The 26,240-nt window shown below is 47.7% G+C and overlaps 1 protein-coding gene across 3 annotated transcripts in view; it reads left to right on the forward strand.

The window, feature by feature from the left end:
* LOC137423036 (exocyst complex component 6B) overlaps positions 1 to 26,240 on the forward strand; it is a 392,907-nt gene that overhangs the window by 103,656 nt on the left and 263,011 nt on the right. For all 3 annotated transcript variants that reach the window (XM_068109815.2, XM_068109816.2, XM_068109814.2), the window contains exon 13: positions 864 to 961. In XM_068109815.2, coding sequence (XP_067965916.2) covers positions 864 to 961 — 98 coding nt within the window. The remainder of the gene's footprint in view (positions 1 to 863; positions 962 to 26,240) is intronic.

Genomic DNA, 26,240 nt, shown 5'->3' on the forward strand with positions numbered 1-26,240 from the left:
GGTTTGTGCACATCCTGTGGCTACTGGTTGCATCATTTTCTGGGAGTGTGACTGCCGCTGATGCAATGCCTCTCTCTAACCAGTCATCTGATACTCATTTTGCCGACCTCGGAAGGATAACAGGCTGAGTCAACCCACCTGGTGTTAATTAAATGGCTGACAGGGACTCAAACTCAGGACCCAAACATCTCAAGCCAGCCACCTTGACTGTTAGGCCAACACCAGGCTTACATGCAAGCTGATTCGTCAATGTGACTTCCATCCCTCAGATGGACGTTAAACAGGCGTCCCATCTGCCGACATTAGTTGTTGTACATTAAAAATGTAACGGTGTCCTTTGTGAAGAGTCGGTGAGCTATCCCCGGCACCCTGAACGAATTACAAATTCCTGCCCTGACCTACAGGGGACATTGCATCAGCGGTACAGCTGCGCTCTCAGCCAATGATGCCTCGTGCTGCATATGAACGAAGACGAAATATTATTTTAGTTAGAGCAATGATCTTTTTTGTCTCATTTTATGACTGTGACCACCATCTTAGCTTGTTGACAGGTGCAGCTCTGCCGACCAGTCAGAGCTGCACCTGTCTGAGACAACGAGGCTGTCATTTGTGTTGTCCACAGAATTCTGTGATGTTGGTAACTTATATTCGGACAAGGGATACATTTTTCATCCAAGGGTCAAGGTCCTGAGTTGAATTTAAGGTTTATTCTCTGAATATTGGGAAAGCACTAAAATGTGCTCAAAATATTTTTTGCATCAGACAGAATATGTGAAGTTTGAGAAAATGGTGATTCAATTCTTTTTTGATGGTTTTGAGGCATGTATTACATGAATATGACTCTAATCAGGCGTTTGTCACAGGGTTATGGTTATCTGGTCAACCAATTGTTTGACCTTCTGTTGGAGATTCGGGACCAATACTGTGAGGTTCTTCTGAAGAAATGGGCAGCTGTATTCCGGTGAGAATCTATTTTATTGCATCACTACAATAACTTTTGAACTGCATCACCAACAATATCTACCACATGGATATGCACAACAAGTGCAAATTGTCAAGAAAGATGATGAACAAGTACAGATACATTCAAAGTACACCGCCCCTATGCCAAATAAATAAATAACATCCTCTAGTGTGGCATTGCTGGGGAGCCTTCCGCACCCGGTAATACCGCCATGCAGCGCATAGAGACTAGGCTTTATGTTCGACCAGTTAGGGCAGGATTTTGGAACTTGGCCATGGTTCCGGCGATAGCTCGCTTACTCTTCGCAAAGGAGCACCAAAGATTTATTTGTGGACTGAATATCTTGCATCTCTAACCTCAACATTGAGTATAAAAACATTGCCTCAAACAGGGAACCATGATTGTCATGGGGCCCGCAAGGCTAACGCCCGCTCTAGCGGGGAAAATGGCCTTAAAACGATAATTCATTCATATTTTCTAACCAAAGTCTGACGTGAAATGATATAGGCACATCTTATGTTGCATTAATGTGGGTAATTTATTTTCTGTTTGGTGAAAGGGAGGGGGGATTCCAAAAACCCGGCCTTTTATGAATGCAAGCATTTCTCCCCCCCCCCCCCCCCCCTCTCATCCCCGCCCTCAACTTCAAACTAAAAATTGGCACTTCCAGATCTATTCTTATGTCTAATTTTGTTTCTGATTTACATCAACAATTTTCCTAGCTCGATAATATATTCCTTTCACTACAATTTTTTATCCAATAAGGCGAAGTTCAGAGAGGATCAATACACTGAGAATGTTAGAGAGTTTCAGTCAACATGAGAGGACAGTGTGGAGCAGGAGACCATTGGATGTACACATGAACGCCACCTGAGAAGAAAACAGGGTTTATCAGAGGGTATTATGGGGTTGACTCAGCCTGTCATCCTTCCGAGGTCGGCTAATTGAGTACCAGTTCACTGGTAATTCCCTGTGTGTCGTAAAAGGCGACAAACAGGGTTGGCGGCAGGAAGGGCATCCGGCCGTAAAACATTGCTTCAAAAAGGGGACCAACAAAAACAACAACAACCACGGTGCCCAAAAAAGGCCAACCCCCGCTTTGCGGGGAAAAATGGCCTCTAAAGGTGTTTTTTATTTATTTATTATTATTATGGAGAGTACAAGAGATCGTATACACGAGTATAAATGGGAGATGGAAAATGGCAGCAAGTTTGTATCCTTCAAGGAATGAGTTTGATTTGACAAACAAATGGAGGTTATTCCATCGACAAGAGAAGAAAGGTACTTGCGTGTGTAGCGACATTACAATAGCTTAATGGTGTACATGTTTTTCCCGATGGGATGCCAACCCCACATCACGTCTCTCCGAGATTCTCTGGCATCCCATGCTCTCGCAATATTTGACGTCTCCCACAATGAGTTAGAAACACAAGGTTTGTTGCTCTTTCATTGCACTTGTGCATTTATATTTTGTTGCTTCTTCTCCACCATTCTTGCTCCCTCTGCTCTCTCTCAATCCTCTGACCATCTTCTGCTCGCCAGGATGCACACATTCTTCCACTAATCCCATCCTAGTTAAATACAAGCTCACTGCTCACTTGTTTGTTGTTCTTTTCTCCTGTTTGTAGAACTGCCTTCTTGAGCCGGTTCATTCCCAGCCACCCTTCCAGGGTTTCATGTTTATGGTACATCGCAGTATCCTATTATCACGCATCCTTACTCGTGATCTTTTCCACCCACATTAACCTTTCCTTATCCAAATATCTTACGTGCAGGTTACTGTCTTCTCTCCTCTGTCATTGGTTCTCTTTCCTCACTCTTCTTCACTTCTTTGTTCATTTCATTCTTTGTTAGGTCCACGTATTGCCCTCTTCCCCATTTTGCCCTCTTTCCCACTGTCAATACATTGCCATCTTTCACATGCTCTTCCATGAGCCTCAATTTTATACACAGAAATAGTCTCCATTAGTCTTGTGTTGCTGTTTTGCAGTTTCAAATAACTTGATCGGTGAAGATGAAAAATTTTCATGGCCAACTTTGTGAGAGTTTGTTCAGGAGTGTTTGGCATTGTGAATGTGTACACACAGAGCTACGTGTTCAGGAGCAGACAACTTTTCTCGATCACATCTAGAGTAAACTTGTGTGAAAGAAGGCATCTTATTGCTGTATATAATCAAACAGATCATGAACAGCAAAATATTAGCTCCATAATATTAGCTTAGCTCTTTCACGAGCCTCGACTCTGTATACAAAAAAAACAAAAAAAAAAACAGCAAAATATCTCATGGAGGAACTGCGCTCACTCTTTATTTAAGCTCTTCACATATCACATTTGAACATTTATCACATTTGATATCACATTTGAACACTTTTCGGTTGTACGAGTACTTGCACTATCACATATACATGCGTGCCACAGGTGCAACATGTGGCTGAATTTTACTTCTGAAAGAACTAGGTTTTCTCTGATAATTAACTTGTTATTGTTTTCTGTGATATCATCTGCATGATTATGAGAGTTCATAGTTCACCTGAACACTGTTGAGATTTGAACCCTGACTAGACGACTCAAAGTTGAGTGCACTATAACTCGTCTATCCTGAGCCCATGTATATTATTTGTACTAATGTATCATTCTATTACATTGGTTTACAGTGATAATAGTTTGGGGTCCATTTGGGTCTAAATGAGTGTTTTGGTTTTGGTGACTACCACATGACTTTTTAAAAGTTTTTCAAACATGTTTGGCTGCTAAAGTTTTCTTTGCAGTTATAAATGGTCGCATTCGAGTTCAAAACATTGAAAAGTCGAAATGAAACTGCAAAGCACAGATCCCAATTGAAAAATCTAGTCCTTTGAAGTTTTTATTCAAGGTGTTTTGTCACAGCCCCTTTTCCTTAAAATAGCAGCTTTGCATTCCACAAATTCTCGGGGCGATTTATTTTTGGACACCAGGTGTGATTGTGGCAAAGCTTTGCATCTCTTTTCATTCTTGTCAAATTGGCTGGCTTTCAGGGAAGGTCGGGTGGGGGTAGGTGAACGTGATTTTATATGGTGAAGTCATTTTAATGGAAATGTTAAAGGAAAATGGCCGCCCAGTTCATAGCGGTCTATATCTATATCTATATCGCCCAGTACCTGAATGCACTGTATATATATATATATATATATTATATATATATATATATATATATATATATATATATATATATATATATATATATATATATATATATATATATATATATATATATATATATATATATATATATATATATATATATATATATATATATATGTGTATATGTGTATATATATATATATATATATATATATATATATATATATATATATATATATATATATATATATATATATATATACACATATATACACACACATATATATATATATATATATATATATATATATATATATATATTGTTGCGGATATGGGATTTGGCCTCCATCCATATCCGCTTGTAAATATTCCCCTATTTCCCCAATACTCCCCAACTATCCCCAATCCCCCATTCCCTAGTCCCATTGTCTGTAAACAACACTCTGTAGAACCGACCTTCCCCTTTTTCCCCCATTAAATGTCGTGCCCAGGTTCACCGCATCTCACGTAGACAACTATAGGACATCTTGCTAGTTATTCTTAGTCTATGTCAGTTAAGGACTCGTTTCCATTAATTCTGACTCTTCGTTGCACCAGAATGTGATTGTATGGCACCAGTAGTGAGTTTAGGACCTCCCAATACCTCCCCACAACCTCATCTCCGCATCCTCCCATCATCTCGTGGAACTACAACAACAACAACTACAACCACAGCGGGGGCGGCGCGGCGGCGGTGCGGGGAGTGGGCGTCCTCACTCCGGCTTGGTTAGCCGCCATTGCCCATGAGCTCCGACGGGGTTACCACGCAGGGGCTGACTGTCAGCTCCTCGTCAAGGGCGGAGCCCGGTAACCCCCCGGCACCCAATAAGAAGCGGCGGGCCGATTCCATCTGGGGCGGAGCTAACGAGCCGAGGGCGTGTCACTCCCCGCTGGATATACGCAGCCACTTACCGGAGGTAATGTGAGATGCGCCCCCAGCTTGGAGAAAGATCGTCACCTCCAAGCGCTGGATACCTCGCGCCTCTTTGGACCGGACCGGGTCGATTCTGCCCCTGAGCCAAGGTGCACCTTGAGCCATCGATTCTGCCCTTCCCTGCCATCAATCCCTGTGTGAGTCAGTCTTGTCCCGTTTATCTGTGGTCTGTCGGGGCTAAGATAAGACCGTATTTAAGTGCCCACCTTTCTATGCTGTACCTCTTGTCAGTGTAATCTAAACGTTCTGCAAACCCATATTATAACCTCCTCCGGAGGTCTTGAGAACTGTACCCCTGGTGTCGTGTCATTCACCCCAGCCGTTGTGTCCTTTCCTTAATTGATTTAGCATAGCGCGATTCGGCCAACGTTCGAGTGGAATCGGGTAAACTGTGCAGACGCGGTCATACCAAACCGCTCGGTAAACTAACATCCAAAACCGCGTCTGTAACAATATATATATATATATATATATATATATATATATATATATATATATATATATATATATATATATATATATATATATATATACAGTGGTACCTCGGCTTACGAGTTTAATCCGTTCCGTGACGGAGCTCGTAAGCCAAATCGCTCGTAAGTCAAAGCAAATTTTCCCATTCAAATGCATTGAAATGCTATTAATCCGTTCCAGCCTCAAAAAAAAAACACCAATTTTTTTTGTTAGGTGCTTTTAAATAACAAAAATGTACTTTATAAATAACAAATAATGTATAAACAAGCACGACCTCGTATATACTGTACATAATACAAGAGAATGTAAAGAAATAAACTGGTTTTATTAAGCAGAGGAGAAGAGCATGCCAGGTGAGGTGTGCGTGTTGTCGACTTGGCGAGGCAGTACGATCGTACTCCTTCTTCGATATGTACGATTTTGAAGCAGAAGGAGTCCATAAAGGCTATAACGCCAGCCAAGGGCGTTACGATTATTTCAAAGCTCCGGACCTCTATCCATGAAGATATGGAGAAGTTGTTGTTTGTGTGGTTGAAGGAGAAGCAGCTCGCAGGAGATACCGTGACCGAGAGCATCATGTGTTTGAAAAGATTGAAACTCGGATATCGAGCACGGACCACGAGGTGTTTTTTCTTTTTTCTTAATCTCGGTTTCAGTGAACTTTTGCTCTGTGCTCACGTGTACTGTACCTGTACCTGTAATGGTACGTCAAAGGATGGCACCTGTTGTCATCATATTAAGTGCAAGATGTTCTGCATCGTAAGTTGGTACACCGTGGTCTTTCGGCGGTGTTTAAGCCGGCCGTCTTGGCTTCTGTCACCATTGGCATTGAGTCTTTCGATGTAGGTAGGTCGTTGTGTGCCGGTGCCTTGGCCGAATTCCTTCATTGTTAGCTCACCTGGTTTTTTATACCACATCTTTGGTTATCGGACCAGCGAATGACGTCATCTCCTCCAAAGTATGGCTTATTCTCACTTGTCTTGGACGATCTTCTACTTCTAGCCTTCCACCGTGCATTTGGTGTCCACTGTACTTACTGTACAGTGCCTGGTAAAATTGATGTAATGGGTTTTTGACCGTCAACGCCATGAACCGTCATGAACCGTCATGAACCGTCAACCGCCATGAACCGCCATGAACCGTCAACGCCATGAACCGCTAACACTCAAAAGCCCATTTATCGCGCCTTATAAAGCAAAACGCAAACCGAAAGCCATGCCTCTCAAGCGAGGCGTGCTTCCGTGGTCACGTGATCCACAGGTGTAGCTCATTATACCCGCACGCGCGACACGCTTTGGCGGTCACGTGACCAGCCACTCTGGAGGCGGGGATCCCCGCCGATGACGTCACCGGCTGGAGCAAGGAGATTCCTCGCTCATGTATTTCGACGATTGCGTGTTTTATATCCAAGCAGAGATGCTTTCACGGCAAGATAACCGCGTGACCGGAACCGGAAGCCACAACCGGAAAATTCAAAAAAATAAATTTTTTGAGCTCGTACATCGGATCTCGGCTCGTATCCCAAAGCAACAAACCGCCCGAGCGACGGCTCGTATCCCGAAAAACTCGTACGTTGGGGCACTCGTAAGCCGAGGTACCACTGTATATATATATATATATATATATATATATATATATATATATATATATATATATATATATATATTATATATATATACAGTGCATTCAGAAAGTACCAGCTTGCTGGGATGAATGATCACGGTGTGTACCCCGATTTAGAATAGGTACACCGTATCCCTGCGCATCGTAAGAGCGTGACCAGGAGGTTGGCGTCAGGAAGGGCATCCGGCCATAAAAACATTGCCTCAAATGGGGAACCATGATTGTCATGGGGCCCGCAAGGCTAACCCCTGCTGTAGCGGGAAAAAATGGCCTTAAAACGATCATTCATTCATATTCAGAAAGTATTCAGACCCCTTCACTTTTGTCACATTTTGTTATGTTGCAGCCTTATGCTGAAATCGTTTAAATTCATTTTTTCCCTCATCAATCTACACTCAATACCCCATAATGACAAAGAGAAAACAGGATTTTAGAAAGTTTTGCAAATTTATTAAAAATAAAAAACTGAAATATCACATTGACATAAGTATTCAGACCCTTTGCTACGACACTTGATATTTAGCTCAGGTGCCTCCCATTTTTCTTGATCATCTTTGAGAAGTTTCTACACCTTGATTGGAGTCCATCTGTGGTAAATTCAATTGATTTGACATGATTTGGAAAGGCACACACCTGTCAAAAAAAGGTCTCACAGCTGACTATGCATATCAGAGCAAAAACCAAGCCATGAGGTTGAAGGAACTGCCTGCAGAGCTCAGAGGCAGGATGGTGTCGAGGCACAGATCTGGGGAAGCCTACAAAAAAAAAATTCTGCTGCATTGAAGGTTCCCAAGAGCCCAGTGGCCTCCATAATTCTTAAATGGAAGAAGTTTGGAACAACCAGGACTCTTCCTAGAGCTGGCCGCCCAGCCAAACTGAGCAATCGGGGGAGAAGGGCCTTGGTAAGAGAGGTGACAAAGAACCTGATGGCCACTCTGGCTGAGCTCCAGAGATCCTGTGTGGAGATGGGAGAAACGTCCAGAAGGACAACCATCACTGCAACACTCCACCGATCTGGGCTTTATGGCAGAGTGGCCAGACGGAAGCCTCTCCTCGGTGAAAGACACATGAAAGCCCACAGAATCTTGTTTCTCACAGTCTGACAGTCCTTTATGTGCTTTTTTGCAAACTCCAAGCGGGCTTTCATGTACATATGTATACGTTTTAGCTGAGGATAATGACTGTACCTGAGTTGCTGTGTTATCATGATTTACACCAATCATTACACAAACAATTTTTTTGCACAAATGCATTTGTTGTGTTTGTGATATTAAATTTTTATAGGCAATTTAGGTTGAAGATTTAGGTTGAATGTTTTTTTTTCAAGAAAGAACCCCTCATCACATACATAGTGGAGGGGTAGGTGCAGGCTGGAAATTTGGGACGATTACACCTCACTACCACGTAATTCAAAACACCTCACAGCCACAAAATTAAAAACACCTCACAGCCACGAAATTAAAAACACCTCACCACCACAAAATTAAAAACACCTCACCACCACAAAATTTAAAACACCTCACAGCCATAAAACACATAATAAAAACACCTCACCACCACAAAATTCAAAATACCTCACCACCACGTGATTCAAAACCACCACCACATTATTAAAAACACTTCACAACCACGGAAACAAAAGTTTCAGGGAGTAGTTCAATGACAACACAGACACTGCCCAGATATGTCGATATATAGATGGATGACTGTACTTGAAGTTGAAAAAAAACAAAACATTTTCCCCCCCAAAAAATTGATAATTTTTCTTTAAAAAAATACCCTTAGGATATATAGATAGGTGATTGTACCCGAGTTGCCGTTTTGTCATGGTTTAAACCAATCATAATTCAAACAATTATTTTGCACAAATGTATTTGTAATATACGTGATATTACATTTTATAAACAATTGAAGTTGAAAACGTAAGTTGAAAAAAAAAAATCATTTTCCCCAAAAAAGTCCCCCCCAAAAAAAAAATTGATAATTTTTGAAAAAAAATACCTTTAGGACATACCCACGGGAGAGATAGGTGCATACCAGAAGTTTGGTACGATTTCACAAAAGTTTGAGGTTGTAGTTCAGTGGCAAGACAACACAGACAATGCTCAGATATATATATTGTTGCGGATTTGAGAATCCTGTGTTTTTTTTATTGTTGTAAATATCACCCTGAGTTGTGTAATGATTCCTTGTAAATATCTCCGTTTTGTGTGTAAAGGTCAAAGGTCATCCTCTTAGTTAATTCATCGCATACACCTAGCCAATCTTAGAACCTCTTCATAGTTATTCTCTTATTCTATGTAGTTTAAGGCTCTGTTGCCCAGTAATTGACACTCCATTGCACCGAATCAAATAAGGATAGCTCCCCTTCAATAATTACATTTCCCAGCCAAACTCTCCCTCTCTGGGTAAAGCAGCTTGACAAGCGTGGGGTGCGCGCCCCCTCAACTGGCCTGGCTTTGGAAGCGGCGTTCGCTGCTATGATGAATATGTGCTCCGTGCTCTGTTTGGACAGGAAGGGCGGGGTCGCCGGGAAGAGGCAAGCCCAGGGCGCGCCACGAGGGGCGGGGCTGTTCAGCCCCATGCCCAAATAAGGATACAAGCCAGTGGCTCGCCACGAGGGGCGCGCTGTTCGACTCCATGCCCAAATAAGGTAGCAAGACTGTGGCATTGCCATATAAGGTCACGGAACAGAGCACGGGGGAGGGCGGTACCCAAACAGACTAGGGCGTGTCACACCTGCGCTTGAGGTATGATATATGTGTGCGACAAGATCGCGAAGAAGAGAGATACAGCAAGATACAGAGGGTGGTGCCAAGAGAGATCAATAGAGAGCCCGAGGCGTGTCGGGGCAAGAACCAGCCCTGCCGCATGCAACGAACGAGATACGTGTGCCGCCGCCGCCTTGCTCGCTTCCAGCCCGGAGAGGACCTGTTTGCTGTGCGCCCTGCCAAACCTTCCAGCCTCGTGGTCCCACCTTCCTCTCCCTCCAGCCAATCCAATCTGCAATTCCCCATTCGTGTACGTGAGTTTGTTTTGTTTGTCTTGTCCTGGGGTTTAAGTAAGTCTGCATAAGCTAATAATTGCCCTGTGTCTTCTGATCCTTCCATCCTTCCATCCTTCTGCCTTTATTTTCATATCTTTCCTTCTCCTTGGTTACTTTTGATTGTGTAAATAGTAGTAATAAATTCCTGTTCCTCCTTACTCTGCCTTCTTTCCTTTACATCCGTTTCGTCCTTGTCTTTTCCAAATTGAATACCTGTGGCACGATTTGGCCAACGTTTCAGAATCGGGTCTAGTTACTTGCTAATGGTTCGTGCCTCGGCTGCTAATCCGCTCGGCAAATAACATCTTGTCCGCGGTCGTGAACGAGGTTACTCAACTGCCTCTCCGGAGGGAGCTGCGCAACTTCAGAAGCGGAGACGGCCAGTGAAAATAGAAGGGGGACTAACCCCTCTTGCTAAGGGGAAGAGCCGTACTCCGTATCCGTAACAATTGGTGTCAGGAGCGAGATTCGGACCCGAAGTGCGCTTAACGCACTCGAAATTACGAGTGGCCCAAGATTTTATTTTATTTAACATCCTAAATTTAAAATCGTGCCATGGATAGTCAAGGCGATCGGATGCTGGTGGGAGAGATAGAAGGGTTAGAGTCGACCCAGGACCCCGGGGAGGATTTGGGAGTAATGGAGAAGCGCAATACGCATTGGGTTGCGGAGGGTTCAGACACACAAAATGGCGCCTCGCACATGGCAGCGAGGGCCGCGCCCGCTGCGCAAATGGCTGTGATAGATGTGCAAATGGCGCAGCAAATGGACGCCCTCATGACGAGATTATTAGCGAGGATGGGAGTGTCAAGACAGGAACTGAACGAAGAGATGGATCGAATGGCCAGATTGAAAAAGGCGGGGGAGAACATTGACCGCAGATTGGGCGAGCAGGTCCCACGGGTGCACGACGAGGTAAAGCGGGTCGAGAAGCGCTGGTTGAGCGAGGCGGAGGAAAGCGCGGGTAAAATGACGGGTGTAGAAATCGCGACCCGGGGTTTGGGGCAGCCGGCGACCGCTGAGGTAAGAGAGAAAATTTTAATAAAGCCAGCGGTCGTCGAGGTGAGTAAAGAAAAGGTAGTGGGAATTGAAATTGGAGAGACCGGGGACTTAGTAAAGCACTCGCGGCAGGGAGGAATGGAAAATGTGCAAAGTCCCTGCTCACATCACGATGCTGTGCTTAATAACACCAATGAAAGTTTGCAGGTGGTGTTGGAGCGAAGGAGAAGAATCCCCCAGGTGAGTCGTGCTGTGTATTGTGCGGGGAGATTTTGTAGAAGGATGTTTGGTGACAAAAGAATTTTTGCGCGCTTGGGATCGAGAAAGCATCCGGGCATTGGTGAAGGGTCCCCTGTGAGTGGTGTGAGTGGAAATGGCGCGCTTGTGGGGAAAAAAGTGTGCATCAGGGAATGAGCGTGTTACGAAGCGCGAGTGTGAAACCGAGTGCGAGCGAGAATGCACGTCGGAGTGGACGGAGTGTACGTGCGAGGGTGAGAGTGACCCGTAGAGTGAGTTGGTGGAGGAGTGGGTGCGAGAATGCACACCTGCAATGGACGGCGAGAGTGTGCAAGAAAGCACACCTGAGTTGGTTGTGGCGTGGGTGTGGGAGAGCCCATTGAAGCGCGTGAGTGGGTGGATGCGAGAGTGCACGCCCATGGTGAGTGTTACGGAGGACGTAACGGAGGAGAAGTGTGCGAACGACGAGGGTGCGCAAGAAGGTGCACGAGAAAGGTGTGGAACGGAGGTGTGTGTGAGGAAAGAGTGTGTGCCGAGGAGTGAGTGTGCTGTCGAGAGTGAGAGTGAACGCACGACCGAGTGTGGTGGTGAGAGTGACACGGAACACGAGTTAGTTGTGACAGGTGAGAAAGAATGTACACCTGGAATGAAAAGATGCACACTTGGTATGGTCGAGCGCGTGTGTGAATGTACACCTGAGTTGGTGTTGGCGCAGGTGCGAGAGGGCACATGGAAGCGCGTGATTGGCTGTGCAAAAGAGTGCACCCCGTGGTGGTCACAGAGGATGTGACCGAGGAGTGGGCGCGAAGAGGTGTGTTGATGAGGTGTGCGAACGACGAGTGTGTGCCAAGGTGTGCGGTGGTCAGGTGTGTGACGAAGTCTGTGAGCGTAATGAGTGTACCTGGGTGGTGTGTAAGAGAAGGTGCAATGACGAAGTGTATGGAGACACCTGGATGTGTGAATAAGGAACGGAACGCGTGGTGTGAGCATGCAAGTGAAGCATCGACGTTAACCGGGTTAGCAGTTAGGGCGACGGATAGCCGAGGCGAGCACTCGGGGCGCGGTGCGCTTTGTTGGATGCGAGGCCCGGCGCGGATTGGTGCCGCGTCACTTTGCTGCGAAGCGTCGTTGCCGATTCGGGCCTGGCCCCACCCAGGACGGTCGAGTCCGGGCCTAGCCGGGCAAGGCGACCGGTCCGGTTCAAGGGCGGGTAAGAGGAAGCGGACGGTGCCCCCCGGTGGGGACGGGGTTCCGACCAGGCGAGATTGAGCCATCGGGCCGGAGGCCGCAAGGATCCGCGCCGAGATGGTGCGTGGAATCTCGGCCCGACCAAACCGCCTCCCCTGAACCGAATGCCGGACGGATTCAACCTGCAGGCGACCAAACCACCCGAATTCATTGCTCGGCTTTGCGAAGCCGAGTTTTAATGATGTGACGACGCACCGAGGCTCAGATATAGTGGACTGTGATGATGATAGTGTTTTGGATCCGAAATTGAGAATAGAGAATAAGATTTGCAGGAATTTGATGGCAAAATTGATAGTAGAAGATGCCCGATGTGGTGGGATGGCAAATCCACCATACCTCGCATATGGGGCACATGAGCACTAGCTATGGGGTTTATGGCAGTGTAAGCTCACCGAGGGAGGGTTAGGATAATGTATAGGGACCTAGAGATGACCATAGGTAATGATAGATTTAAATAGCGACATTGGACAGGTAGTCGGGGACATAGAGAGGTGAGAATGGATGATAACGACGTGGGATGTGCTTAGTTTAAAGGGAAAACGGGGAGCACCAAGTTAGAAGGAAACCAGGTAGATCAGATGATGCCGTGTGTTTGAGAATCGAAAGTGTATTCGGAAGTGTATTGTGAAAAGTGTGAGGTGATTGTGAGTTGTATTGAGCGTGGAAGTGTATGGAGCAGTGCATGAGGAACAATTGTGGTTGTGCATTGTATTGAATGATTGAAGAAGCCTGGGAGGAAGGAGGGTGCAGGTGGCACCAGGTGTGATTGCACAGGTGTGCAAGTGAACAGGTGTATGGAGCAGTATATGAGTGAGTAATGGTGATTGTGTGTTGTGTTGACCAATTGGTCCTGGAGGAAGGAGGGTGCAGGAAGCACCAGGTGTAGGAGTAATGGCACAGGTGTGCAAATACAGGTGTATGGAGAATGATTGTGTGGAATACATGGAGTATGGAATATATGGAGTATGGAATGGATGGTGTGGAGTGAGTATGGTGGAAACTGTAGAGTGGAGTGGATGGTGCGAAGGTGTGTATGGGGAGGATGGTCCCCATCACGAATACCCGGGGAGGGTAGTTTAAGAGTTAGGTAGAGGGAGTAGGTAAATTGTGGTTGGATATTGGCATCTGTTGTGCGCGTGGAAGAATGGTGTTTGGATGGGTGCATTAGTGACGTGGAAATGGCTGGGCGTGTGGCCTGTTAGTGTGTGTAGTTAAATGGGCACTCCGCCACTGTTAGGATGTCGGCCAGGTGAGGCCGCCGGTGGGCTCTGGGAGCCGTTAGAGTTGTGGATGGGGCCCGAGGATCCAGAGGACGGACCCGGGTAGCCCAGTGCCAGAGAGGGCACCGAGTGGGGAGAGCGCCAGAGGGCCTTCCCCAGTTAGATAGGTTAGGGTAAGGAGCAGGTAAGCTCGCAGGCAACTGCAGTGGTGGAGGTGTGCAGGTGGGTAGACCTGCTGGGAGAGCGACACGACCCAGTCCTGAAATTGTGCAAAGGCACAGGGAGTTGAATCGGGGGAGTGAGACCCCAAATTGATGAAGCACCACAGTTTGGTCAATGGGAATTTGGTTCTTAAAACCGCATAGAGTAAGATTGCCAATGGATTGGCAGGGAAAGACCCCGGGTAGTGTAAAGTGTGTTAATGTCATTTAGGAAGTAGTTAGGATTGAAATCTCCTTGCACCATCTACATCCACTCACCTGAGGTGACAGAACTCCACACCATGCCATGTTGTTTTTATTATTTTCTGTGCAAATGTTTGGATTGTGAGACGCATCATGACTTGGGTGAGACATTGTGCTTTGTTGTTCCATCTCTCCTTCCTTATGAGGATTGATGATGAATTGGTGATGGCAAATTTTTGATTAGAGGGATTGTTTTGACGAATTTGGTATCGGGGAAATATGGGGAAGACGAGACATTTGTGACGAATTGGTAAGGGTGTAGATTTTGGTACATACGGGGGTAAGGGGCAAGGGTAGAACAGGTAACAGGGGGGGTGACGTACGGTAGGGACGAGCTTTTCTCCGCTCAGTCTCCAGACGCACCTCACCTTGCATTGCCTTTATTGATGTGTACCCTTGTGACCTTACCCCTCGCTAACCTGCCCTCTTTGTCTTCCTTCCCCGACCCATGGATCGTGCTCTCTGGGCACTGAGGGGAGCGTGCGGGAGTCCGCCATTGTGTGCCCGAACCCCCACAACCAGCTGCTTGCATCGATGCACCACTTATGGACCACATGTCTGTGGCTGAGCACCACTCATGGACCCCACGGGTTGGGGCATGGCCCCTCTGCTGGAACCGGCCACGATGGCCCAAGATCTTGCGTGCGGACCCGGTGAGGTGGCGCTAAGCCCACAGGTGAACCACTCATAGTCGGCCCCTGTGGGCCATAATTAAAAGTGGACACGTTTTGTGCTTTTTATTATGTCTAAATAGGCCGCCAGCAAGAAGAAGAAGTTGACCACATCTGGAAGAACAATGGCCAGCAGAGGGAGCCGAAGAACAAGACACCAACAGGGGTTTGTTTATTTTTATTATGAACTGTGGTGACTGTGCACTGACTGGTGCGTTTTTTTTGGTGCTTTATTGTGCTCTTTATTGGTGCTGGTGTGTCGATGCAGCGCCCCCCCCAAAAGGAACAATCGCAGGTCCTAGGTTGCGTTTTGTAAATACAATTAGCGTCACTTGTAAATAATGCTCCCCACCGTTCATGTTTAGTTTGAAAACAATTCCGCAATTCGGTTAGCTGTCAGCGTGAATTTGTGAGGCAGGGTGCAATGCAGCAGAGGGACATATTTATTTGTGTTTTAAAACTGTCGCACTCAGGGTCAGGTTAATTGTAGAGGGAATTACACCTACGTGTCACACGAAGTAAGTTTTATAGGCCCGAGGACGTGCCTGGAGGATGAGGGTGCGTGTTGCGGATTTGAGAATCCTGTGTTTTTTTATTGTTGTAAATATCACCCTGAGTAGTGTAATGATTCCTTGTAAATATCTCCGTTTTGTGTGTAAAGGTCAAAGGTCGTCCTCTTAGTTAATTCATCGCATACACTTAGCCAATCTTAGAACCTCTAAATAGTTATTCTCTTATTCTATGTAGTTTAAGGCTCTGTTGCCCAGTAATTGACACTCCATTGCACCGAATCAAATAAGGATAGCTCCCCTTCAATAATTACATTTCCCAGCCAAACTCTCCCTCTCTGGGTAAAGCAGCTTGACAAGCGTGGGGTGCGCGCCCCCTCAACTGGCCTGGCTTTGGAAGCGGCGTTCGCTGCTATGATGAATATGTGCTCCGTGCTCTGTTTGGACAGGAAGGGTGGGGTCGCCGGGAAGAGGCAAGCCCAGGGCGCGCCACGAGGGGCAGGCTGTTCAGCCCCATGCCAAAATAAGGATACAAGCCCGTGGCTCGCCAGGAGGGGCGCGCTGTTCGACTCCATGCCCAAATAAGGTAGCAAGACCGTGGCATTGCCATATAAGGTCACGAAACAGAGCACGGGGGAGGGCGGTACCCAAACAAACGAGGGCGTGTCACACCCGCGCTTGAGGTATGATATATGCGTGCGACAAGATCGCGAAGAAGAGAAATATACAGCAAGAGATACAGAGGGTGGTGCCAAGAGAGACCAAGAGAGAGCCCGAGGCGTGTCGAGGCAAGAACCAGCCCTGCCACGTGCAACGAACGAGATACGTGTGCCACCGCCGCCTTGCTCGCTTCCAGCCCGGAGAGGACCTGTTTGCTGTGCGCCCTGCCAAACCTTTCAGCCTCGTGGTCCCACCTTCCTCTCCCTCCAGCCAATCCAATCTGCAATTCCCCCATTCGTGTACGTGAGTTTGTTTTGTGTGTCTTGTCCTGGGGTTTAAGTAAGTCTGTATAAGCTAATATTTGCACTGTGTCTTCTGATCCTTCCATCCTTCTGTCTTTATTTTCGTATCTTTCCTTCTCCTTGGTTACTTTTGATTGTGTAAATAGTAGTAATAAATTCCTGTTCCTCCTTACTCTGCCTTCTTTCCTTTACATCCATTTCGTCCTTGTCTTTTCCCAATTGAATACCTGTGGCACGATTTGGCCAACGTTTCAGAATCGGGTCTAGTTACTTGCTAATGGTTCGTGCCGCGGCTGCTAATCTGCTCGGCAAATAACATCTTGCCCGCAGTCGCGAACGAGGTTGCTCACCTGCCTCTCCGGAGGGAGCTGCGCAACTTCAGGAGCGGAGACGGCCAGTGAAAATAGAAGGGGGACTAACCCCTCTTGCTAAGGGGAAGAGCCGTACTCCGTATCCGTAACAATATATATATATATACTAGCTCGTTACTGAGGAACGGGCTTATTTTAGCTGAGGATAATGACTGTACCTGAGTTGCTGTGTGGTCATGATTTACACCAATCATAATACAAACAATTATATTGCACAAATGTATTTGTTGTGTTTGTGATATTACATTTTTACAGGCAATTTCGGTTGAAGATTTAGGTTGAATGTTTTTTTTTCAAGAAAGAACCCCTCAGCACATACATAGGGGAGGGGTAGGTGAAGACTGGAAATTTGGGACGATTACACCTCACTACCACATAATTCAAAACACCTCACCACCAAATAATTTAAAACACCTCACAGCCATAAAACACGTCATAAAAACACCTACCCACCATGAATTTAAAAACACCTCACCACCACAAAATTAAAAACACCTCACCACCACAAAATTTAAAACACCTCACAGCCATAAAACACGTAATAAAAACACCTCACCACCACATAATTCAAAATACCTCACCACCACGTGATTCAAAACCACCACGACCTCATTAAAATACCACAACCACGGAAACAAAAGTTTCAGGGAGTAGTTCAGTGACAACAGACACTACCCAGATATGTACCTAGGTATATAGATAAATGACTGTACCTGAGTTGCTGTTTTGTCATGGTTTACACAAATCATAATTCAAACAATCATAATGCACAAATGTTTTTGTAATATACGTGATATTACATTTTATAAACAATTGAAGTTGAAAGGTTAAGTTGGAAAAAAAAACATTTTCCCAAAAAATTTCCCCCCCAAAAAATAATAATAATTGGAAATTTTTTCTAAAAAAAAAATACTCTGAGGACATACTGACGGAAGAGCTTGGTGCATACCAGAAGTTTGGTCGAATTTCACAAGAGTTTGAGGAAGTAGTTCAGTGACAAGACAACCCAACACAGGACAGACACTGCACAGATATATATATATATATATATATATATATATATATATATATATATATATATATATATATTGTTACAGACACGACTTTGATGTCAAAGTGGGCCGAGCGGAATGGCCGTCGTGTCCGCACAAATTACCCGACTATACTCGACGTTGACGAAGTCGCGTTACGCTGGCTCAATAAGAAAAAGAAGACACCCGGCTGGGTTATAAAATGACGACACCAGGGATTCGGTTCTCAAGACCTCCGGAGGAGATTATATTCGTGCGGAAGGTCAGATTACAGGGACGAGAGGTACAACATAGAAAGACAAGCACTTAGACACAATCTTATATTATTCCCGGACAGACGACAGACAAACGGGACAACGGCTGACTCACACGGGGGTTGATGGCAGGAAAGCGGGTATCGATGGCTCAAGGTGCACTCTTGGCTCAAAGCAGGGTACACGGTTCGGTCCAGAGATGCGGGGAGGTCTCGTCGCAGCGCTCAGAGGTGACGTTCTTTCTCAGGCCTCTCCAAACTCAGGCGCATCTGTTTCAGCGCTCGCAGGTCCTTCTTTCTTCCAGCTGGGGGCGCATCTGACGTCACGTCCGCTACGTGGCCGCGTATATCCGGCGGGGAGTGACACGCCCTCGGCTCGCTAGCGCCGCCCCAGATGGAATCGGTCCGCCCTTCTGATTGGGTGCGGGGGGTTACCAGGCTCCGCCCTTGAGGAGGAGCTGACAGCCAGCCCCTCCGTGGTAACCCCGTGGAGCGCGTGGTCAATGGCGCTAATCGAGCCGGTGTGAGGACGCATCCTCCCCCGCTCCGCCGCCATCTCCTCTGTTGTTGTTGTAATTGTTGGGGAAGAAGATGGAAGGAGGTATGGGAAAGGTCCTAAACTCACTACTGATGCCATATAATCACATTCTGGTGCAACGAAGTCATAATTAATGGAGACGAGGCCTTAACTGACATAGAATAAGAATAACTAGGAAGATGTCCGAAAGTTGTCTACGTGTGGTGCGGTGGACCTGGGCACGACATTTAATGGGGGAATAAGGGGAAGGTCGGCTCTACTGATTGTTATTTACATGCAATGGGACTAGGGAATGGGGGATTGGGGAAAGTTGGGGAGTATTGGAGAAAATAGGGGAATATTTACAAGCGTATATGGAGGCCAAATTCCATATTCGCAACATTGCACCCTTCTCTACCCTCGGGGCGTCCCGACCCGATAAATTTTTACCTACTTTAGTGTGGCACGCAATGTAGTTCCCTCTACTATTAACTCTACCCTGAGTGCGACAGTTTTACAGATATTCACAAATGAGTAAATATGTCCCCCTGCGACGTTGCACCCTTCTCCTCACAGAAACACACCCACAGGATAACCGAATCCGGAAAGAATTCTCAAACTAAACATACAGCCGGTAGGGAGCATTATTTACAAGATTACGCTGATATCTACACTACGATCCAGGACCTGTTTTTGGAGGAACACATGCAGATGTTATGCATAGAGAGAGCGCGCTTGCCAACATCGATACACCAACCCACGAGTGCTCTGTGGCCGACGGCCTTTAATAACGTGCAGAGCACCCTTCCCGAGCATCAAAAGCACCACCCCACCACCAATCGGTGCAGTCACCATTGTTCATTGGAATAAAAATAAATTCGACAACCCCTAACCCTGCAGGTGTCTCTTGCTCTTCTTGTGGTGCACTTGGTGTTAACTAAAAGTGGTTCACCTGTATGGCATAGGTGCCACGTTGACCCATAGGTCCATCCCCGGGTGGTGCTTGGCCGCAAACGAACTGCGGTCCATTGTGGGTGGCCACAAACATTGCGGTCCATATGGTGTATCGATCCCGGCAGCAAACAGCGAAAGTGCAGGCCCACAACTGCGCAGCCAGCACCTCTCTCTCCTCTCTCTCTACCCCAAAGCCAGATCCTCGGAGGTGGGAGACAAAAGAAGCAGACAAGTGAGTAAGGTGGTAAGGGCGCAAAAGTGCACGCAATGTAAGGTGATGCACACTGGGGGCACATGGGAACCAGGTGAGACAGGTACGTTCCTATCGTACGCCCCCCCCCCCACCAGGTAACCTACATGGCCCCTCCCTTACCCCTTACTGTATCCACACAACACAACACTACCCATAAACATCTACTTTACAAATCGACAAACATCCCTACTGTCTTCCCCGTTCCTCCCATAAACCAAATTCGTCTTCTCTCCCTCCTAACCAATCAAATTTGCCATTTTCAACTCTCATCAAAATTTGCCATCTCCAACTGCACATCAAAATTTGCCATTACCAATTCATCATCAGTCCCTCCTAGGGAGGGAGAGATGGAATCACCCCAATGTCTCATCCACGTCGTGATGCGTCTCACAATCCACACAGCAATTTCATTTTCTGCAACAAAACAAAGAAAACACAGGTGTGGAGTCATCATCATCACCACAGGTAAGTGGCTGCGTATGGTGCGACAGGTTCATCAATCCTAACTATTTCCTAAGTGACTTTAACAACTTTACACTACCCGGGGTCTTTCTCCGGCCAAACCATTGGCCCTCTTACACTATGGGTTCTAAAAACCAATTCCCATTGGCCAGACTGTGGTGCTCTTCAATTTGGGGTCTCACTCCCCCGATTCATCTCCCGGTGCCCTCGCACAATTTCTGGGCTGTGGCGTGTACCTCTCCCAGTGGGTCTACCCACCTGCACACCTCCACCACTGCAGTTGCCTCCGAGCTTACCTGCTCCTCACCCTAACCTAACTACCTGGGGAAGGCCCTCTGGCTCTCTCCCCACTCGGTGCCCTCTCTGGCACTGGGCTACCCGGGTCCATCCTCCGGATCCTCGGGCCCCATCCACAACTCTACCGGCTCCCAGAGCCCACCTGCGGCCTCACCTGGCCGACATCCTCACAGTGGTGGAGTGCCCAACCAACTACACACACTAACAGGCTACACGCCCAGCCATTTCCACAACACCATTCTGCAACCGCACCACAAGTGCCAATATCCAACCACAATTTGCCTGTACCCTCTACCTAACACTTACACTACCCGCCCCGGGTACTCGTGAAAGGGGTCCACTCTTCCCCATCCACACCTTCGCACCATGCACACCACTCCGTACCACTTACTCCAACTCTCTCCACATACCTGTACTTGCACACCTGTGCTCTCACACTTGGTGCCACCTGCACCCTTCTCTCCCCAAGCGCATTCGCGCTGATCCACACACTCACTACTCATACACTGCTCCACACACCTGTCCAATTGCACACCTGTGCAATCACACCTGTTCAATTCTCACACACACAGCATCATCTCAGCTAACTACTCCCTTCTGAAACTTGCGCTTCCCAGTCGTCCCTTTAAACTATTGCGCTCCCACGTCATTATCATCCACACTAATCTACCTGCGTCCCCACTACAGGTATCAGTCACTAACTAAACTTAACGTCACCTAATGTCAATCTCTTCTAGATCCCTACAATATAACCTAACCCACCCGGGCTAGTTTTCACTGCCATACACCCCATAATCTAGTGCTCCTTTGCCCCCACATGGGAAGGATGGTGGATTTGCCATCCCACCACATCGGGGGTCTCTCACTACCAATTTTGCACATCAAATTTCAACAAATCAAAAATTTGCCAATCATCTGCCAATCACTGTACCATTACCAATCATCACTCTGCCAATCCTTTGCCAATCATCAAATTTCGCCTTTTTCTAATTTCGGGGCCAAAACACTAACCTCATCACCCAGTCTACTCACTAATACCTCTCGGTGCGCCAATTCCCGTCCAAAGCCCGGCTTTGTAAAGCCAAGCCATGAATGCAGGTTGTTCTGTGCCAGCGGCTGGACACGTCCCGCATTCGGTGCAGGGACGGGGGCTTACCCGTGCCGAGATCCCACGCACCATCTCGGCACGGAGCCATCCAATGTCCCGCTCTCGACCTGCCGGCACGTCTCACCAAAAAGTGGTCGCCATGACGACCCTTTCTATCGGGCTGCCAGCTCCGCCTAGTGGAGCCTGGACGCGGCCGTTCAAAGCGAGGCCCGGCACGCACCGAGGGCCTGCTTCGGCTAAAAGTCGCTCTAACCTCTAACCCGTGTAACGTCGATGCTTCACCTGGACGCTCACACCCCGCAGCCCGTTCCTTGCTCACACATCCAGCCGTGCCCATGCTCCTCGTACCTTTCCTTACACACCCAGGTACACTCATTCCACTCACAGCCTTGGTCACACACCTGACCACCGAACACTTTGGCACACATTCGTCGCTCGCACACCTCACCAATACACCGCTTCGCACCCCCTCCTCGGTCACCTCCTCTGTGACAATCACAGGTGTGCCCTCATTCGCACACCCAACCACGTGCCTCACCACCAACTCCAGCGTGCATTCCCACTCACGCTCTACCATTCCAGGTGTGCATCCTTCCATCCCAGGTGTACATCCTCGCTCACCTGTCACAACCAACTCACTCTCCTTGTCACTCTCACCACTCTCACCTCCACTCGTGACAACGCACTCACCCTTACTCTTGACAGCACACTCTTTCCTCATGCACCTGTCCGTCACACACCTTTCTCGCGCACACTCTCCCGTTACACCCTCTGTAACACTCACCACAGGTGGACACTCTTCCTTACTTCTGACAGCGCACTCTTTCCTCATGCACCTGTCCGTCACACACCTTTCTCGCGCACACTCTCCCGTTACACCCTCTGTAACACTCACCACAGGTGGACACTCTTCCTTACTTCTGACAGCGCACTCTTTCCTCATGCACCTGTCCGTCACACACCTTTCTCGCGCACACTCTCCCGTTACACCCTCTGTAACACTCACCACAGGTGGACACTCTTCCTTACTTCTGACAGCGCACTCTTTCCTCATGCACCTGGCCGTCACACACCTTTCTCGCGCACACTCTTGCGCACACTCTCCGGTCACACCCTCTGTAACACTCACCACACCGCGCTTCCACGTGCTCCCTCGCACACGCGCTACGACCGACTCACTCTCGCCAGCACACTCACTCCTTGGCACGCACTTTTTCCTCACACACCCCAGAGTCGGACTTTCTTGCACACCTCCTTTTTCGCACACCAGACCTGTCGCACACTTCACCAACGGCCTCTCACGAACACCCGGGTCTATCTCGACCCCCAAGCTTCTTAAATCCCCTGGCGCATCATACGCACGACCATATTGGTCACCACTTACACCGGGTCCTCTTCCTCTTCGCTTCTCCTCCATCACCTGCGAATCCCTCATCCGGTTAATGAGCACATCATCACGATCCAAACACAGACTTTGGACCAATTCTTTTATCTCCTCTTTTATCTCTTTCTTATCCCCTCTCCGTCGCTTCTTAATTTCGCTCATCCCTTCTTCCACTTCTTCTAATTTGTGCTTCACCTCTTTTATTCCCCGGTACGTCTCCTCAAGCTCATCCTCTAAGGCTACCTTGACCGTTTCCAGGTGCGTCCTCACCTGCCGGTCCTTCGTCTCCATTACCTCTATCACCTCGTCCAACCTCGTTGTCAGTCCCTCACGTACCATCTGACATTCCCTCTTTGTCGCTATCAAGTCGTTTTTTATGTCGTTTTGTGTCGCTTTCAACCCTCCTAATACCGCAGTGTTCTTCTTTACCTGGTCCCCCAACTCCTTTTGTCCCACTGTCAGTTGTTCTACTCCCAGCGTCAACTCCTCTATACCACCTTGCAATTTTACAGTCCCCTTTCTCACCTCTTTCTCCATGCGCTCCTTACAGTGCCTCACCTCCTCGCGCACTCCTCCGACCTCCTCACTCACTCCTCTTCTGATCTCCTCTCCCATCACTTGCATCTCCTGCCCAGATGCCACCCTCATCTGCTCCATTTCCTCCCTGTGAGCATCCAGTTTGGTTTCTACCCCCATTCTGACCCCCTCTATCTGCTGCCCCATTTGGTTAACTTCCCTTTCCGCTTGGTCCCTCATGTCCCTCAATTTGCCTTCCATGGTGTTTTCTAACCCCTCTAACCCATTTTTCACTCCCTCTATCTGATTCTCCTGGGCAGCCATTCTATTTTCTACCCCCTCTAACCCCTTTTGCATCCCTTCCATTTGATTCTCTTGAGCGGCCATTCTGTTTTCTACCCCCGTTAACCCCTCCTGTATTTCCCCTAATCTATCGTCTAATTTCCCAAATTTCATGTCTAATCCCTTAAAATTATTGTCTAATCCCTTAAAATTATTGTCTAATCCCTCACTGGTACCCCTCGCTTCGTCCCTCATTACCCACAATTGCTCACCCTGAGCATCCATCCGGTTCCCCATTACCCCCAATTGCTCACTCTGAGCATCCATCCGGTTTCCCAACCGCTCACTATCAGCCCTCATTCCCACCATTTGTTCCATAAGGGCCCTCATTTGCAGGAGGAAAAGGTTCGAATCCACCAGGGGCGCTGTCGCGGGCGTGGACGCCGTGGCCACCTCGTGCGTGACAACGCTATTTTGCGACCCTGCAGCCCTCACTGCTTCGCTCTCCTCGCGTCCCTCAATTTGGTCCTGGACCGACCCTGCTTCACTCTCCCCTACCGGACCCCAGCCGTCTTGATCCGCCATAGCGCGACTTTCAAAATTCGAGTTTCGTAACACCAATCCAAATTTTGCTGTTATAATTTCGTCGAGCGCAGTAACCGCGGGACCGCGCTCCGGATCGATTTGGTCGAGCGCCGTACGCGCTCCGGCTCGATTTTCCCTCCCAAAATTTGGGCCTAACTAATTTAGTCCCGGGTCCGAATCTCACTCCTCGACACCAATTGTTACAGACACGACTTTGATGTTAAGGTGGGCCGAGCGGAATGGCCGTCGTGTCCGCACAAATTACCCGATTATACTCGACGTTGACGGAGCCGCGCTACGCTGGATCAATAAAGGAAAAAGAAGACACCCGGCTGGGTTATAAAATGACGACACCAGGGATTCGGTTCTCAAGACCTCCGGAGGAGATTATATTCGTGCGGAAGGTCAGATTACAGGGACGAGAGGTACAACATAGAAAGACAAGCACTTAGACACAATCTTATATTATTCCCGGACAGACGACAGACAAACGGGACAACGGCTGACTCACACGGGGGTTGATGGCAGGAAAGCGGGTATCGATGGCTCAAGGTGCACTCTTGGCTCAAAGCAGGGTACACGGTTCGGTCCAGAGATGCGGGGAGGTCTCGTCGCAGCGCTCAGAGGTGACGTTCTTTCTCAGGCCTCTCCAAACTCAGGCGCATCTGTTTCAGCGCTCGCAGGTCCTTCTTTCTTCCAGCTGGGGGCGCATCTGACGTCACGTCCGCTACGTGGCCGCGTATATCCGGCGGGGAGTGACACGCCCTCGGCTCGCTAGCGCCGCCCCAGATGGAATCGGTCCGCCCTTCTGATTGGGTGCGGGGGGTTACCAGGCTCCGCCCTTGAGGAGGAGCTGACAGCCAGCCCCTCCGTGGTAACCCCGTGGAGCGCGTGGTCAATGGCGCTAATCGAGCCGGTGTGAGGACGCATCCTCCCCCGCTCCGCCGCCATCTCCTCTGTTGTTGTTGTAATTGTTGGGGAAGAAGATGGAAGGAGGTATGGGAAAGGTCCTAAACTCACTACTGATGCCATATAATCACATTCTGGTGCAACGAAGTCATAATTAATGGAGACGAGGCCTTAACTGACATAGAATAAGAATAACTAGGAAGATGTCCGAAAGTTGTCTACGTGTGGTGCGGTGGACCTGGGCACGACATTTAATGGGGGAATAAGGGGAAGGTCGGCTCTACTGATTGTTATTTACATGCAATGGGACTAGGGAATGGGGGATTGGGGAAAGTTGGGGAGTATTGGAGAAAATAGGGGAATATTTACAAGCGGATATGGAGGCCAAATTCCATATTCGCAACAATATATATATATATATATATATAATATATGTATATATGTATATATTGTTACAGATACGACTTTGATGGTATGGTGGGCCGAGCGGGATGGCCGCCGTATCCGTACAAGTTACCCGATTGTGCCCGAATGTTGACTAATCGCGCTACGCTGGCTCAATAGGAAAGAGAAGACACCCGGCTGGATTATAATGACACAATACGACACCAGGGGTTCAGTTCTCAAGTATATTCGTACGGAAAAAGGTTAGATTACAACTACAAGAGGGACAGCATAGGAAGACAGGCACTTAGACACACTCTTATATTAACCCTAGACAGACCACAGATAAACGGGACAACGCTGACTCACACGGGATTTGATGGCAAGGAAAGCGGCAGTCGATGGCTCAGGTGCACCTGGCTC

The sequence above is a fragment of the Myxine glutinosa genome, chromosome 3, assembly GCF_964187855.1.
Source record: "Myxine glutinosa chromosome 3, kmMyxGlut1.1, whole genome shotgun sequence".
NCBI classification, from domain to species: domain Eukaryota; kingdom Metazoa; phylum Chordata; class Myxini; order Myxiniformes; family Myxinidae; genus Myxine; species Myxine glutinosa.